The following is a 13,170-nucleotide window of genomic DNA, read 5'->3' as shown; positions in this document are numbered from 1 at the left end:
AGAATCCCGATCTATCTGCCGATTGCAGAAGACCTCGGGCAGCAAAGCGATTAATAATTATATGCAAGGAGCTTTCTAGATTAGAATTTACCAATAGGCCTTCGATATTCCAGGCAAGGCAAGTAATAACGCTGACTGTGTAGAGGCCTAAGTATGGCAAAATGTACAGCATAGCGGCAAGGATATTCCGGAGTACAACATCTATTCCCCGAACACATATTGTCCAAGATACTCCGGGCCACATTCTCCAATGTTGAGGAGCAAACCCTACCAATGTCAGCGATGTCCACGGGCATTTGCTCGTCTCGAGCATCTCCAACGTCATGATCGCTCACGTAAGTCTCTGTGCTCGAATGGGAGACCGGCATCTGATACCCCACAGACACCAAAGAGAAGCCATTTACCTGTGTCCAGTGCCCCAAGGCCTTTACACGCAAGTATGATACATCCACAATCCTGTAGGTACACTTATTGACAATGTTTTGAGAGACTTGTTGGCCCGCCATGAGCGTCTTTCCCACGCGGAGGGCACTCCAAGTCGGGGTCAAGCAACGCCTTCCCCCGCGCATCCTATCCTAGACGGGTTGGATACCTTGGCGTCTGTTGTCACCGACCATGCGCAATCGCGCCGTTCAATAGGATCGAATGATCAGTTCTCTGGCCTGTCACCAGCTGTACACCGCACCCCCCTCATGGGTGCACAGTTGGCCAGCGACCCTCCAACTGCAGGCCCTACCCCAATTACAGGTCCGGACTTTGGTTATCTTGGTGGCTTTGCGCCTGGGCACTATGAAGGAAATGACTTTACGTCCTTTTTGGATAGTGTACCCCTGCCCAGTCATCCGTTCTCGCCAGCTTACCAACCTCTCCCCTTGTTTCCCCCGCTGCAATTTTCTCCTGTTCCGGATTATGATCAGTCTTCAGATAGAGCGCCCTTGACGGCGACTACTCCGTCCACTCCTTCTAGCTCAGTATTGCCTCGTCATGGGGCTCAATTGCCTTCTCTTCAGCCGGAAGGGTATCAAACTACCCCCAAGGCCCGTCAGCCGACCGGTTTCGTACCGGTTACAGCGCAATGTCGGGAGAAGTTCTTGAGTCTGTTATCTAATTTTGCTAATGTTGTCCCGGATCCATCTCTTCCATCCCGACATGCATTGTCTCGGTGCTTGACTGGGTATCTCACCGGATTTCACGATCACTATCCAATCGTGCATATCCCAACCCTCGATGTGGAGTCGATGACCTTGCCGCTATTTCTCTCAATGGCGGCATTGGGTGCGCGGTATTGTCGCGAGCCAGAAACTAGCATGCGTCTCTACCAGATCGCGAAACCAGTGACATTGGAACATGTCCGACGGGTCTTCCAATGTGGCAAATTGCCTCCGGTCAATGTGGCCGATGACATCGATACACTGGAAACATTACAGGCGCTGTTGTATTTAACCTCAGTATCGGCATGGTTCATTAACAACCCTCCTTACCATGAGGCATTATCGATTCGCAGTCTAATGGAGATGCTCCTTCGAAATGGAGGACTTAACCGGCTCCCTGAGCATGATGGAACATGGCACAGCTGGATCCGACGGGAATCTGTGAAACGAACGAGACTAATTGTGTTTTGTTTCTTTAACATCCACACTATCGTCTTTGATGTTCCGCCCGTGCTTCTTACCGAAGAAGTCACAATCGAGCTGCCCTGTACTGAACAAGAATGGCAAGCTCCTCACGCAGACCTCTGGCACCAAGAGCGCATGAAGAGTCCCGGCGAACCGAAGTTCCAGAATGCCCTCTCCGCCCTCTTTGGCATTGAACAAAACAGCGACGTGGAGCGATTTTCTTCGCTGGGGGGCTACGTGCTCATCCACGCCATCCTGCAAGACATCTGGCTCATGACAAAAGCCGGCCGTCTCCCCGTCTCGCGACGAAATCGCTTCAATCCTTCTTGCATCTCGTCAACCCCCGAACTTGTTTCTGTTGAGCAAGCTTTGGAACGCTGGTGCCAATGCTGGGAACGCAATCAAGAATCTTCAATTGACCCACTCAGCCCACACGGCCCTCTGTCCTTCACCTCAGCAGCGCTCCTCCGACTAGCATACATCCGCCTCAACGCCGACTGCGGCTCAACTCGCCAACTGCAGACTTGGGACCCTGTACAGATCGCAACCAGTCTCCGCGAAAACCTCTCCGTCCGCCGTGGCGACCGTCTCACACGTGCGGCACTACACTGCGCCCATGCCCTCAGCACACCCGTCAAGCTAGGCATCGGCTTCGTGGCCCACTCACAGGTCGCATTGTGGTCAAATCAACACGCACTATGCTCCCTTGAATGTGCTGTCCTCCTGGCCAAGTGGCTTGAAGCGGTCACAGTTCCGCATCCAGAACCAGCATTGACAGAGCAAGAAACCAGACTGAGGGATTTCGTGCTGGAGATGGTGATGGAGGTGCAGCATGGCGTATCTCGGGAATGGTTGCTTGCTACAAATACCCGGCTCAGTGCGGCTGTTACCCGGTTGTGGGCACGGCTATTTACGGCAGATTATATTTGGGAGATGGTTGCTTTGATTGGGAGATCTTTGAATAGTTATGCGGATTTGCTGGAGCAGTAGATGGAGTACATACACAATCTACAACCTATAATCAAAGGACTGGAAATTGGGCTAACAAGAGGTCCAGCGAGAAGTCAAAAGAGGGCAAAAACAATGCATGTAAGCCACGATTTATTAGTGGAACTGCATGCATATTAAACAAGATCTGTAGCGCTTCTGACTTCACCCGGAGTAAGACACATGAAATTAGGGCTGCCGTAGACAGTCTTCTCCTCCGGAGACTTGCTGGTCCACCTAGGGCTTCGCTGATCTCTCAATCACAGTCAACCCTGTGGGGCCACTCGGCGTTTCCCCGTACCGACTTCTCTCGAGCCTGGCAACATCATACTTCCCCACCTACAGGGCGTAGAGCTGCAGGTGACTCAGACCCCATAGCTTGCGCCTCGGATGTAGGGAGCACATTGATTTCCGAGATCTCCGCGGAAACGAGACACTATATAATAGCCCTAACTCCAACATTTCCAAATACTTACTTCCAAGCTTACTTATCTTCATCGACCTAAACTACTTTGACGATCTTATCAATCATTCAAAATGGCACCCACCGCCCTGAATACAACCCCTCACATCCACGCTCTCCTCAAAAACCTGCACAATAAATCCCTAACCCAAGAATCAACCCTAAGCTGGCCAGCCCTCCCAGCACAATGCACAACCGAATTCGACACCATCATGCGCGACAAGTTCATCGCGCTGGACCAGGACAAGTGCGAACTCGTCTACCACATCCTGCGCAGCATCAACGCCACCAACGTTGTTGAAGCCGGTACCAGTTTCGGCGTCAGCACTATCTACCTCGCGCTTGCTGTTGCTGAGAATGCCAAGCGTGTTGGCAGTCAGAAGAAGGGCAAGCCTAGGGTTATTGCTACCGAGAAGGAGGAGTCTAAGGCTACCTCTGCGCGGGCTCATTGGGCTGCTGCTGGTCATGAGGTTGAGGAGGTCATTGAGCTTCGGGTTGGGGATTTGAGGGAGACTCTTATTTCTGAGCTTGGGGTTGTGGATTTCTTGTTGCTTGATAGTATGTTTTTCCTTCTCTTGTTCTCTGCCATCTTTATATTGGGTTGCATGCTATATATTAACCTTGGTGGGCGGATATTGGTACTAACATTATATCTTATAGTCTGGACACCTCTCGCCCTGCCCGCGCTGAAGCTGTGCCAGCCGCATTTTCGTCCTGGATCGGTGATTGTTGCTGATAATACCGTTATGGCGGCTGATCGATATCAGGAGCTGTTTGGATATGTGGATGCTGAGGGTAGTGGGTTCCGTCGAGTTACTTTGCCGTATAGTGGCGGTATGGATATGATTGTTTATCAGTAGACATAGAGTATAATATATTAATCTTTTCAACCCTCTTGGCCCTTTCTGAAGTCAGTTCTGCTGCTCTTGGTTGTTTTCTTCTATTCCTCTTCTTTTGGCTCTGCGGGACGGCTCTTGAATCTCTTTCTGAATCTCTTCTCGACCCTCTGTTTCTTTTTCACCTATTTCTTATCTACTTATTGCTAAATTTGAGTCTAAGCACAATTGTCTCTACATTGAGCTAGCCTCCAATATAAGGCTTACTACAATGTTTCCTTCAATCACTTCACTCTCAATTGAAGGCCTACTATAGTCCTTCTTACAATCACTTCGTGCTAAATTGAAGGTTCACTATAATCCTTATAATAATACTCTTAACAATCGCATTTTCCTTCATTTAAGGCTTACTACAATGCTTCTCACAATCACTCAATTGAATGCTTACAAGGTTTCCTTGTTCACTTCATCCTCACTCAAGGCTGTCTCCTTCCTATTCCTTCCCCGAGGGTCTCCTTCTAACAATCACTACATCCTTGTCTTCCGACAATAGGATCATCCTCAATATAATTCTTTCCTCCTTGTAATTGATTCATCCTCAATCTCCCGTCCACGCACACTCCGTCGTCAGCTATATTCGCCATCATAATGAGCTACGCCACATACGCACTCGGCCAGAAGTTCACTGCTCGCTCTCATATCCCTCCACCGCCCACGCCAGTTACCTTCCAATGTTGCTTGAATGGGACCACCCGAGAAGGAAAAGCAAATCTGTCTTGGCTTGCTCCAAATGTGCCTAGAAACCCCTCCGCTCGCAGGCCATGATGGTTCCTTCGAAGTTGAGCTGGAGATTATGGAGCTGCTGCAAGTTACGGATAAGCCCAACCCGCTCATTATCGTTCAAGTTTGCAAAGCCATACCAGAAGCTCCCCCTGGACTCTTCAACCCCGGTGAAACACTGGTCGCCAAAGTGTTTGATCCTCTCTTCGTCGACACGGAAGACGATGTAGTCAATCCCATTCTCCTCATGGACAAGCACTACACCCACTGAAGCTGCAACATATCAGATACTACACGAGTTCCAAGGCACACATATCCCCAAGCTCTACGGATCATTTTCAAGGTCAATCCCTGTCCCGGAACAGAAAGACTCAAGCCGCGATGTTCGTCTTATCCTCATCGAGCTTGTACCCGGTACTTCAATGCAACAAGACTACCCAGACCTCTATTCAACAAAAACTCGGCAGAAAATCATAAAGCAAATCATCAAGATTGAAACTCGCTTCTACGCACGAAGCGTTGGACTCACCAATCTGGCTCCCCGCAACGTCATGATGACCGATGATGAAGACCCAACCCAGCTTGTTTTCCTGGACTTCGGCGATACCTACTCCCCTAATGTACCAAAAGACATCTCACCCGTTTCAAGATGGGTTGATGGCGGACTGATATGAGAATTCAGGGACTGGATCGACTGGCATGTGCAGCCTTGGGTGAGGTCTGAATGGGCCGACACCAAGACACTGGATTCGCAAAAGGTTTACCATGCAAAGCAATATCTGACTCCACAGAGGCAGCTACAAGATGTCTCGAATCTTACATCTGCTGGAAAAGACAAAACGTCGGCACAGATACCCTCCCCATAGGTGTTTAAACCCCTGCCAACGACTGTTATTGCTTTCTCCATACCGATATTTGCAAGTGACCAAGGATGGGATTTAGGGTCGAATATCTGTGCTAGCTCAATCAAGTACCTTATATCCTCTGTATATTTTCATGTGTAATAAATCTTCTGTAGTTGTATATCAGCCTTGGGATCCATCTCCAACCCTCAATCCCCATAGTCCCACCTATCAACCCCTCACTCCAATCCCCCAACATCAACAAACTCACCTACACACAACAGTTTCCAATTCACCAATCAATCAGAAATCCAAGCAAAGATGCCATCAAACACCCTCCCACAGGTCCCACCCCAAGAAGTCGGCCACTTCAACCCATCCCCCAACATAAACCCATCTCCAAGCACAACAACAAAGTCCTATAAACTAAACCACCTGGCAATCCGCATAACAAACCCAACAACATCCCTTAACTTCTACATCAACCTCTTAGGAATGCGCATAATCTTCACCATGAACGCGGGCCCCTTCACAATCTACTACCTAGGCCACCCACCACCTGACATCGACACCGCCGAAGAATTGGACTCCTGGGCCACCAAAACATCCGAGATTCCCAACATGACTACCACATCTGGGTTATTGGAACTGTATCATGTGCACAGGAGTGAGAACCAGAACCAGAGTTCTGGTGCTGATGGTGATGATGTGGGTGTATCGACTGGGAATACACCTCCCCACCTTGGATTCGCCCATCTGGGCTTTACGGTTCCGGACGTTTCTGCTGCTGTGGCGAGGTTGAGGGAGGGTGGTGTGACTATCCTGAAGGATGTGGGTGTTTCATCGAGAGAAACTGTGCCGCTTTCGGAGTGGGAAGCTGAGCGGGGGATTGGACGTGGTGAGATTCATGAGAATTATGCATGGTTTTTTGAGAAGTTTGCTATGGTTTCTGATCCGGTGAGTTCAAGGCATATACTCTAGACACTATGGCCGGTTACTTGGCACTGACTTCTATAGGATGGGTATACGGTTGAGTTGATCCCTCAGAGTATTTGAAGTATTTGAAATGGTATACTTTGATTCAACAGCTGTGCATTCTGCTTTTAACCTTTATATTCACTGAATTGAATCCGGAATGATCTCGTATCCATAGAATAAGCTGAATGCAACCTATACACACGCGTGATAGTACATGGTAGAAGATATGAGCAAGAGGAGCAACGAGTAAATCTGCAGTGAACATGAATCATTCAAGTCTTTCTACTACGCGCCCCAGCTATCGTCCTCAGCAACATCGTAATCCATATCCCGTGGGGGTGCAGCGTTCGGCGGTGGCGCTGACGACATGGGTGTGTCTTCGGGTTCGGTGTGGTCAAACCCACCTGGACCATTGGACTCCCCTGATCCAGCGGGTGGGAAAGTGATGGGTGGGTTGGGCATCCAAGTTAGCTGGACCTCGCCGACGGATGGGATGTTCCAGGGAGAGAACATGAGTTTTTCGGCTTGGAAGCGTTCTTTGAAGGCTACCACGACGGAGTTGGGTTGCTCTGGGTTTCTTTCGATGGATTCGTATTCGCCGATGCCCTAGGTTATGTTAGTACTTTTTGTGGGAATAACGTTGGAGCTGGTGCATATTATATCACTTACCATCAGGTGCTGGCGCAGTGCCTCGTCCTTATCAGAGTTCAGCTCCACGCCTGACACAGCAACGCGGCGAGGTCGATTATCCAAACGAAGAACACCTCCTCGTCCGCGAGCTCCAAATCCACCACGCCCACGGTATCCTCCGCGGGACGAAGGATCATACCCACCACGTCCGCGGTATGTGCCTCGGCCGCGGTATCCTCCACGACCACGGTAGCCACCGCGGCCTCCGCTTGAAGGATCAGCCTCCGGGTCGAGACCCAGACTCTTCGCCTCGGCCTCAAGGGCAGCCAATTGAGCGCGCAACTGCTTTGTCTCGTCGCTCACATTCTCTTCTGCGGGCTCGCTGCCTGTGTCCATAGCGTTGCCGTCATTGCTGGTATCTGCGGAGCCTCCAAGGCGCTGCATGAGGCGCGCCCTCTCATCTTGCTGTTTCTTGAGGAGTTCGTCGCGTTGACGCTCGAGAGCCTGCTTGGCTGCCTCAGTCTCATGACGTTTCTTCATTTTCTCCTCATGGGCCCGTTGGGCTTCTTCTTGTTGCTTTTCGAATTCTTCTGGGTTAAATGCGGGTGCCTCGGACTGTGCGTGGTTCTCCTCCCGGCTAGGTTTATACCAATAAACCTTCACGAAACGGTTGTCGAAAATGACCTTGGGACTCGACCAGGCGGCCTTGGCTTCGGCAAAGCTATCGTACTTGACCAAAGCCAGCTTTTTGTAGGGCTGCAATGAAACCTCGGCGATGTTACCGAATTCAGAGAAGAATTCGCGTACAGATTCTTCATTGAATTTCTCCTCGGGAATCTGCTCAACCACAATGGTTGTAACTGACTGGTCCTCGTTAGGGCCTGCGGACGAGAAATCGGACCGGCCGTTTCCTCGTCGACCATATCCACCACGGCCACGGCCACGACCGCGGTCACCACGAGGATGACCGCCGCCTCGTCCGTTGTAACCAGCAGTCTTGGGGTCATATTCTGCAGCAATTAGCACAAGCCAATTCAGCATATAGATAGCCACTTACCATCATCCTTTGCACCATCGCCGTGCTGGTAGAAACAGTTGTTCCCAAGGTAGCAGATACCCTGTGTGTCATACATCGGACAGCGCTCGTTACTCTTGGGCATCTGCTCACCACCAGGCTGGCCAGGTGCACCGGGCAGACCGGGCATACCGGGAATACCGGGCATACCCGGCATCTGGGGGAATCCCATTCCCTGCATGGCCATCATAGCAGCCATGGGGTCGTTCGGGTCGAACTGCGGCATGCCTGGCATCCCCGGCATCATAGGGAACCCAGCCGGCTGCTGTTGCTGCTGGGGGAATTGTTGTCCGGGTTGCATTCCACGGCCCATGAAATCGCCACGGCCGCCGCCGCGTCCCCCACGTCGCGGAGTTTTCATCGCGCGGTTCTGCATCATTCCATCATCGCGCTCTGGCTCGCCCTGGAAACCCTCCCCGAATGTCCGTTTCCGGTTCACAGGGGCATCGTTTCTGGGGCCCGTCGGTATGTTGACTGGGGCTTGCGATTGGGATGCGGCATACGCCTGCTGGGGCTGGATCTGAGGCTGCGATTCAGGAGGGGCAGGTGCCTTTGGACCGAAGGTTGAGAAGAGGTCCTCGACAAAGGGCTTGGTGTCTGGAACAGGGTCAGTTACTTCAGTAGGACCAATGCGATCGAGATATGGCACGTACGCTCGCGCAGGAAATCCTCCAGATTTTCCACTGAGGTGTTTTTAATCTCGTCATCTGGCGCGTCAGATCTGATCAGCGCGAGGACGTAGTCTGCAAGTACATCGGAGTCGGCATCGGAGCTAGAGGAACATGTCACGTATTAATTGGTGCTTTCTGTCAAAGAATTGGAATTTCTCACATATCCTCCAGTTTCTTCACCACCCACTGCTTCACTCCAGTGGCTTCTTCGTCGGTAAACTGCATTGTGACTGTAATTTTCGGGATACTCTGAGATGTGAATTTGGAATTGCGTAGAGAGAAATATCCACGCGAAGGTGAATGCAAGGATCCGGTCTCCCAAACCGGGTTTCGGGCGATATCTTTGTGCGCAGGGTCTGTCCTAGCTGAATATGAATCGGACAATTCACAATATCAAGCAGGTTTCGACCAAATATGATTCTGATTTGTCAGTAGTTACCCCCAGCCATAAGGGAAGTGGTGATGTGAAGATATCGCCGCGCGCAAAGCGGACTTGAAAACGCGCGCGGGTATCATCACGTGATGGGTATCATGGAAAGACCTCGAGCTTCCAAGCCAAGGAAGTCCATGCACTGCACGAATTACCATCGGGCGCAGCTTCACATTTACTAGTCGATTTTTTCTACTTCCCTTCACTACTACTGCAACTGCAACTGCACTACTACGATGGCGAATACTACGAAGAAACCGTGTCTAGCATACCAATTTATTTTCGTAGAGAAACTGGCAGCTAGACCCGGCAAATAAGGCAAAACATCATCCAAAAGCACAAAAAGCAAAGTAACAAAAGTCAGACACTCGAGAGTGGCAGCTCGAGGTAAAACTTCTAGATGCGACGGTCGAAGCAAGTAACATAGAACGATGGGTAAAATTTTGTTGAACTGGAGAAATTGTATTGAATTCATCATTCTCATAAAGGTTTCCACGAATGACTGGCAGAGACGCAATTCTGGTTGTCCGTGACCATTTTTACAGCTTGTCGTAGTACTGTAGAAGAATGTTAGCAACTGTAATAGTGACAGATCAGAAAGATATGAACTTACGTTTTCGTAGCCGGGGACGACCTCCTTGAGACCCTTGCGCTTGCGCATCTCGGTGACGATCTGACCGGGCTTGGTGGTGGGGTCCAGAGGAGAACCGCCAGACAGGATGGCCCAGTGATCGAAAACGGACTGGGGGAAGGCCTGGCCACCGGTGGCGGAGCGCAGATCGGCGGAGAAACCGAAAGACTCGTTGACGGGCAGGTAAGCGCGGACGTTGAACAGAGGAGTACCGGGGCGCTGCTCCTCAGTGTAGACGTGACCACGACGGCGGGTGAGGACACCGTAGATACCACCCATAGCCTGCTCGGGAACCTGGATCTCAACGTTGAAGATGGGCTCGAGGAGACCGGGGTCAGCCAGCATGGTAGCGGCGTACAGGACACGACGAGCGGTGGGGATGATCTGACCACCACCACGGTGAATGGCATCAGCGTGGAGGGTGACATCAAGGACGTTGAAGCGGACGGAACGCATGGGCTCCTCAGCGACGGGACCTTCGCGGGTGGCCCACTGGAATCCGGAGATGACGGAGTCCTTGATTTCGTTCAGGTACTGAACAGCCTTGGTCTGGTCAACCAGCAGGTTGGCACCGTTGGTGTCGGGACCGAAGCACCAAATCTTACGGGCATCGGTGACATCCCAGCCGTACTCGTCAGCAAGGACACGGGCACGGGCCTTGAAATCGTCACGGGGAGAGATCTTGCCAGACTCGATGGCCTGGGAGACCTCCTCGTCAAGGGGCTGAGCGGTGAGGTACAGACGGTTGTGCTTGTTGGGCGACTTAGACAGAGCAGTCATGCTGGACTCGGCAGTGACGGTCTCACGGTAAGGAACGACGGGGTCGGAGATACGGAGAGGAACACCAGCGTGGTCCTCCTCGAGATCCTTAAGACAAATCTCGAGGTGCAGCTCACCGGCACCGGCAACGACGTGCTCACCGGACTCGGAGATGAAAGTCAGAACACAGGGGTCGGACTTGGAGAGACGCTTAAGACCCTCGACAAGCTTGGGCAGATCCTGGGCGTTCTTGACCTCAACGGAGCGCTGCACAACGGGAGAGACGGAGAACTTCATGACCTTGAGGTTGTGGGCGGTCTCATCGGTGGTAAGGGTACCAGACTTGAGCAAGAACTGGTCAACACCGACCAGACCGACGATGTTACCGGCGGGAACATCCTCAATGGGCTCAACGAAGCGACCCATCATGAGAATGGTACGCTGGATGGCCTTGATGAAGAGATCCTCCTTCTTTCCGGGGACGTAGTTGGGACCCTGGATGCGGACCTTGATACCAGACTTGACGGTACCGGAGTAGACACGACCGAAGGCGTAGAAACGACCCTTATCGGAGGTGGGAACCATCTTGGAGACGTAAAGCATCAGAGGAGCAGTGGGGTCACAGTCACGGATACCAATGCAGGCACGGTCGTCCTGGGGACCCTCGTAAAGAGTCTCGGCACGGTACTTCTGGGCAGTGACGGGAGAGGGCAGGTGGATACAGATCATCTCCAGAAGGGCATCAGCGGCAGGCAGGAACTTGCGCATGATGAGCTTGAGGAGGGCCTTGCCCTCGAGGTCCTTCTCGTCGTTGGCGAGGGTAACCTCGAGCTTCTCGAGGAGGGTGAAGATCTCGTCACGCTTGTTGTGGTTGACAGCGGCGAAGATCTTGAAGATGGGGTCCAGAATGAACTGGTTGAAGGCACGCTCAAGGGGCTTGCCCTCGTGCTCACCCTTGTTGGTCCACTTCTTGGTCTTGGGGTTGAAGTAGTTGTCGCCCCACAGACGCTCGAGCATCTTCTTGCGGTCAACACCGAACTTCTTGGCGTACTTGACGGCGAACTGGCGGACGGTGAAAGCCCAGCCGTGGAGACCGGAACCGAAAGCGATGGTACCCTTCTCGGCGTAGACCTGGACGTCACCGAGAGCCTTGTCGAAGTAGGTGGAGATGATGACGTTGACGGACTCGATGGTACGGGAGAAGGACTGGTAGAGATCCTCCTTGGAGACCTGGAGCTCGAGAAGAGCACGGTCAACCTTGTTGATGACCAGAACGGGCTTGATACGCTCGGTCAGAGCCTGACGCAGGACAGTCTCGGTCTGGACACAGACACCGGAGACACAGTCGACAACGACAAGGGCACCGTCAGTGACACGGAGAGCGGCAGTGACCTCAGACGAGAAATCAACGTGACCGGGGGAATCGATCAAGTTAATCAGGAACTCGTTACCGTCAACAGCCTGGGGGATCTCCTTGAGGTCCTCCTCATCGGCGAACTTGGCGTACAGGGAGATGGCAGTGGACTTGATGGTAATGCAACGGTCCTGCTCGTCGGGACGGGTGTCCATGAAACGGGCCTCACCAGCCTTGGCAGCGGAGATAATACCGGCACGCTGGACCAGGGAGTCGGAGAGGGTGGACTTTCCGTGATCGACTACACAGAGACAAGTCAGCATCGATCAAATTTCGAGATCATCCAGACAAGCTTACCGTGAGCAATGACGGACATGTTCCGGATGTTAGCCCGGCGGTCCATCAGAGACCGGATCTGTTTTCATATTAGTTTTAGTGAGGCTGGGGGGAAAAATCAAGCAACATCTCAGATGGCGAGATTCGACGCCTGCAAGGGCATCTTAATCTGCCATCCTTCGATGATCCTTTTCAAGCACGAACCTCTTCGATAGTGAAGCTGTGAGAAAAAATGTTAGCATCATGATCATGATACTGAGAGCTGATGAGCTGGAGCACTTACTTAACCATGTTGGCGGTTGATCTTCAAAAAAAACTTTTTAAAAAAGTAGAAAGAAGAAGAGCACACAGATGACCAGGACCGAGAGCTCTCGATCAGATCAAAAACTTCTATGTGCAACTGCTCCTTGGGAGAGGGATGAGAGGGGAAAGAGGAAGAGGAGGAGGGGGAAAAGTGGGAGAGAAAAAAAAGAAAGCGAAAGTGGGGACTTTTTGCCGGTTTTGTGCGTTTGGGTCACTGACTTTTTTATCTCTCACTCTATAGTTGTCTGGTATTGATTGGAATATGACTAGCTCTCTATTTAGCTGTATTCTACTTGATTTCAAATCCTATTCTGTGTGATGCTTATGCCCTTGACTCAATATACGTTGCTTTCCGTGGTACTCCGGTGACGCATAGTGTGAGTACAAGCTCTCTTATTGTAAGTTGATAGCTATAAATACGAAGTTCCCGTGGCTCTCTCGATAGTCAATTCACCAATCAATCACAACATGCCACCAGC

The 13,170-nt window shown here is 51.5% G+C and overlaps 6 protein-coding genes across 6 annotated transcripts; 4 read left to right on the top strand and 2 right to left on the bottom strand.

Moving 5' to 3' along the window:
• Nucleotides 1-250: 250 nt before the first annotated feature.
• On the top strand, nt 251-2,606 carry N7508_001120 (transcription factor domain-containing protein; the record flags this gene model as incomplete). The annotated part of the gene is made up of 3 exons (XM_058459186.1): nt 251-335; nt 383-437; nt 488-2,606. The coding sequence occupies 3 exons, from the start codon at nt 251-253 to the stop codon at nt 2,604-2,606; spliced, it is 2,259 nt and encodes a 752-aa protein (XP_058322718.1).
• Nucleotides 2,607-3,140: 534 nt separating this feature from the next.
• N7508_001119 (O-methyltransferase) lies at nt 3,141-3,926 on the top strand (the record flags this gene model as incomplete). Its single annotated transcript, XM_058459185.1, has 2 exons — nt 3,141-3,624; nt 3,727-3,926. The coding sequence occupies 2 exons, from the start codon at nt 3,141-3,143 to the stop codon at nt 3,924-3,926; spliced, it is 684 nt and encodes a 227-aa protein (XP_058322717.1).
• A 766-nt stretch (nt 3,927-4,692) lies between these two features.
• On the top strand, nt 4,693-5,356 carry N7508_001118 (uncharacterized protein; the record flags this gene model as incomplete). Its single annotated transcript, XM_058459184.1, has 2 exons — nt 4,693-4,911; nt 4,970-5,356. The coding sequence occupies 2 exons, from the start codon at nt 4,693-4,695 to the stop codon at nt 5,354-5,356; spliced, it is 606 nt and encodes a 201-aa protein (XP_058322716.1).
• A 489-nt stretch (nt 5,357-5,845) lies between these two features.
• Nucleotides 5,846-6,580, top strand: N7508_001117 (putative lactoylglutathione lyase (Glo1); the record flags this gene model as incomplete). The annotated part of the gene is made up of 2 exons (XM_058459183.1): nt 5,846-6,481; nt 6,542-6,580. The coding sequence occupies 2 exons, from the start codon at nt 5,846-5,848 to the stop codon at nt 6,578-6,580; spliced, it is 675 nt and encodes a 224-aa protein (XP_058322715.1).
• A 207-nt stretch (nt 6,581-6,787) lies between these two features.
• On the bottom strand, nt 6,788-9,103 carry N7508_001116 (CCCH zinc finger and RRM domain protein; the record flags this gene model as incomplete). The annotated part of the gene is made up of 5 exons (XM_058459182.1): nt 6,788-7,108; nt 7,172-8,142; nt 8,190-8,804; nt 8,861-8,979; nt 9,039-9,103. The coding sequence occupies 5 exons, from the start codon at nt 9,101-9,103 to the stop codon at nt 6,788-6,790; spliced, it is 2,091 nt and encodes a 696-aa protein (XP_058322714.1).
• A 744-nt stretch (nt 9,104-9,847) lies between these two features.
• Nucleotides 9,848-12,679, bottom strand: N7508_001115 (elongation factor 2; the record flags this gene model as incomplete). The annotated part of the gene is made up of 5 exons (XM_058459181.1): nt 9,848-9,865; nt 9,922-12,353; nt 12,410-12,467; nt 12,593-12,608; nt 12,672-12,679. 5 exons carry the CDS (start codon nt 12,677-12,679, stop codon nt 9,848-9,850), a joined length of 2,532 nt encoding a protein of 843 aa, XP_058322713.1.
• Between the last annotated feature and the right edge of the window lie 491 nt (nt 12,680-13,170).

The sequence above is a fragment of the Penicillium antarcticum genome (assembly GCF_028974205.1).
Source record: "Penicillium antarcticum strain IBT 31339 chromosome Unknown utg000002l_segment0_segment0, whole genome shotgun sequence".
In the NCBI taxonomy this organism is placed as follows: Eukaryota; Fungi; Ascomycota; class Eurotiomycetes; order Eurotiales; family Aspergillaceae; genus Penicillium; species Penicillium antarcticum.
The sequence above is the reverse complement of the archived record's forward strand: the minus strand, read 5'-3'. Positions and strand labels throughout refer to the sequence as shown.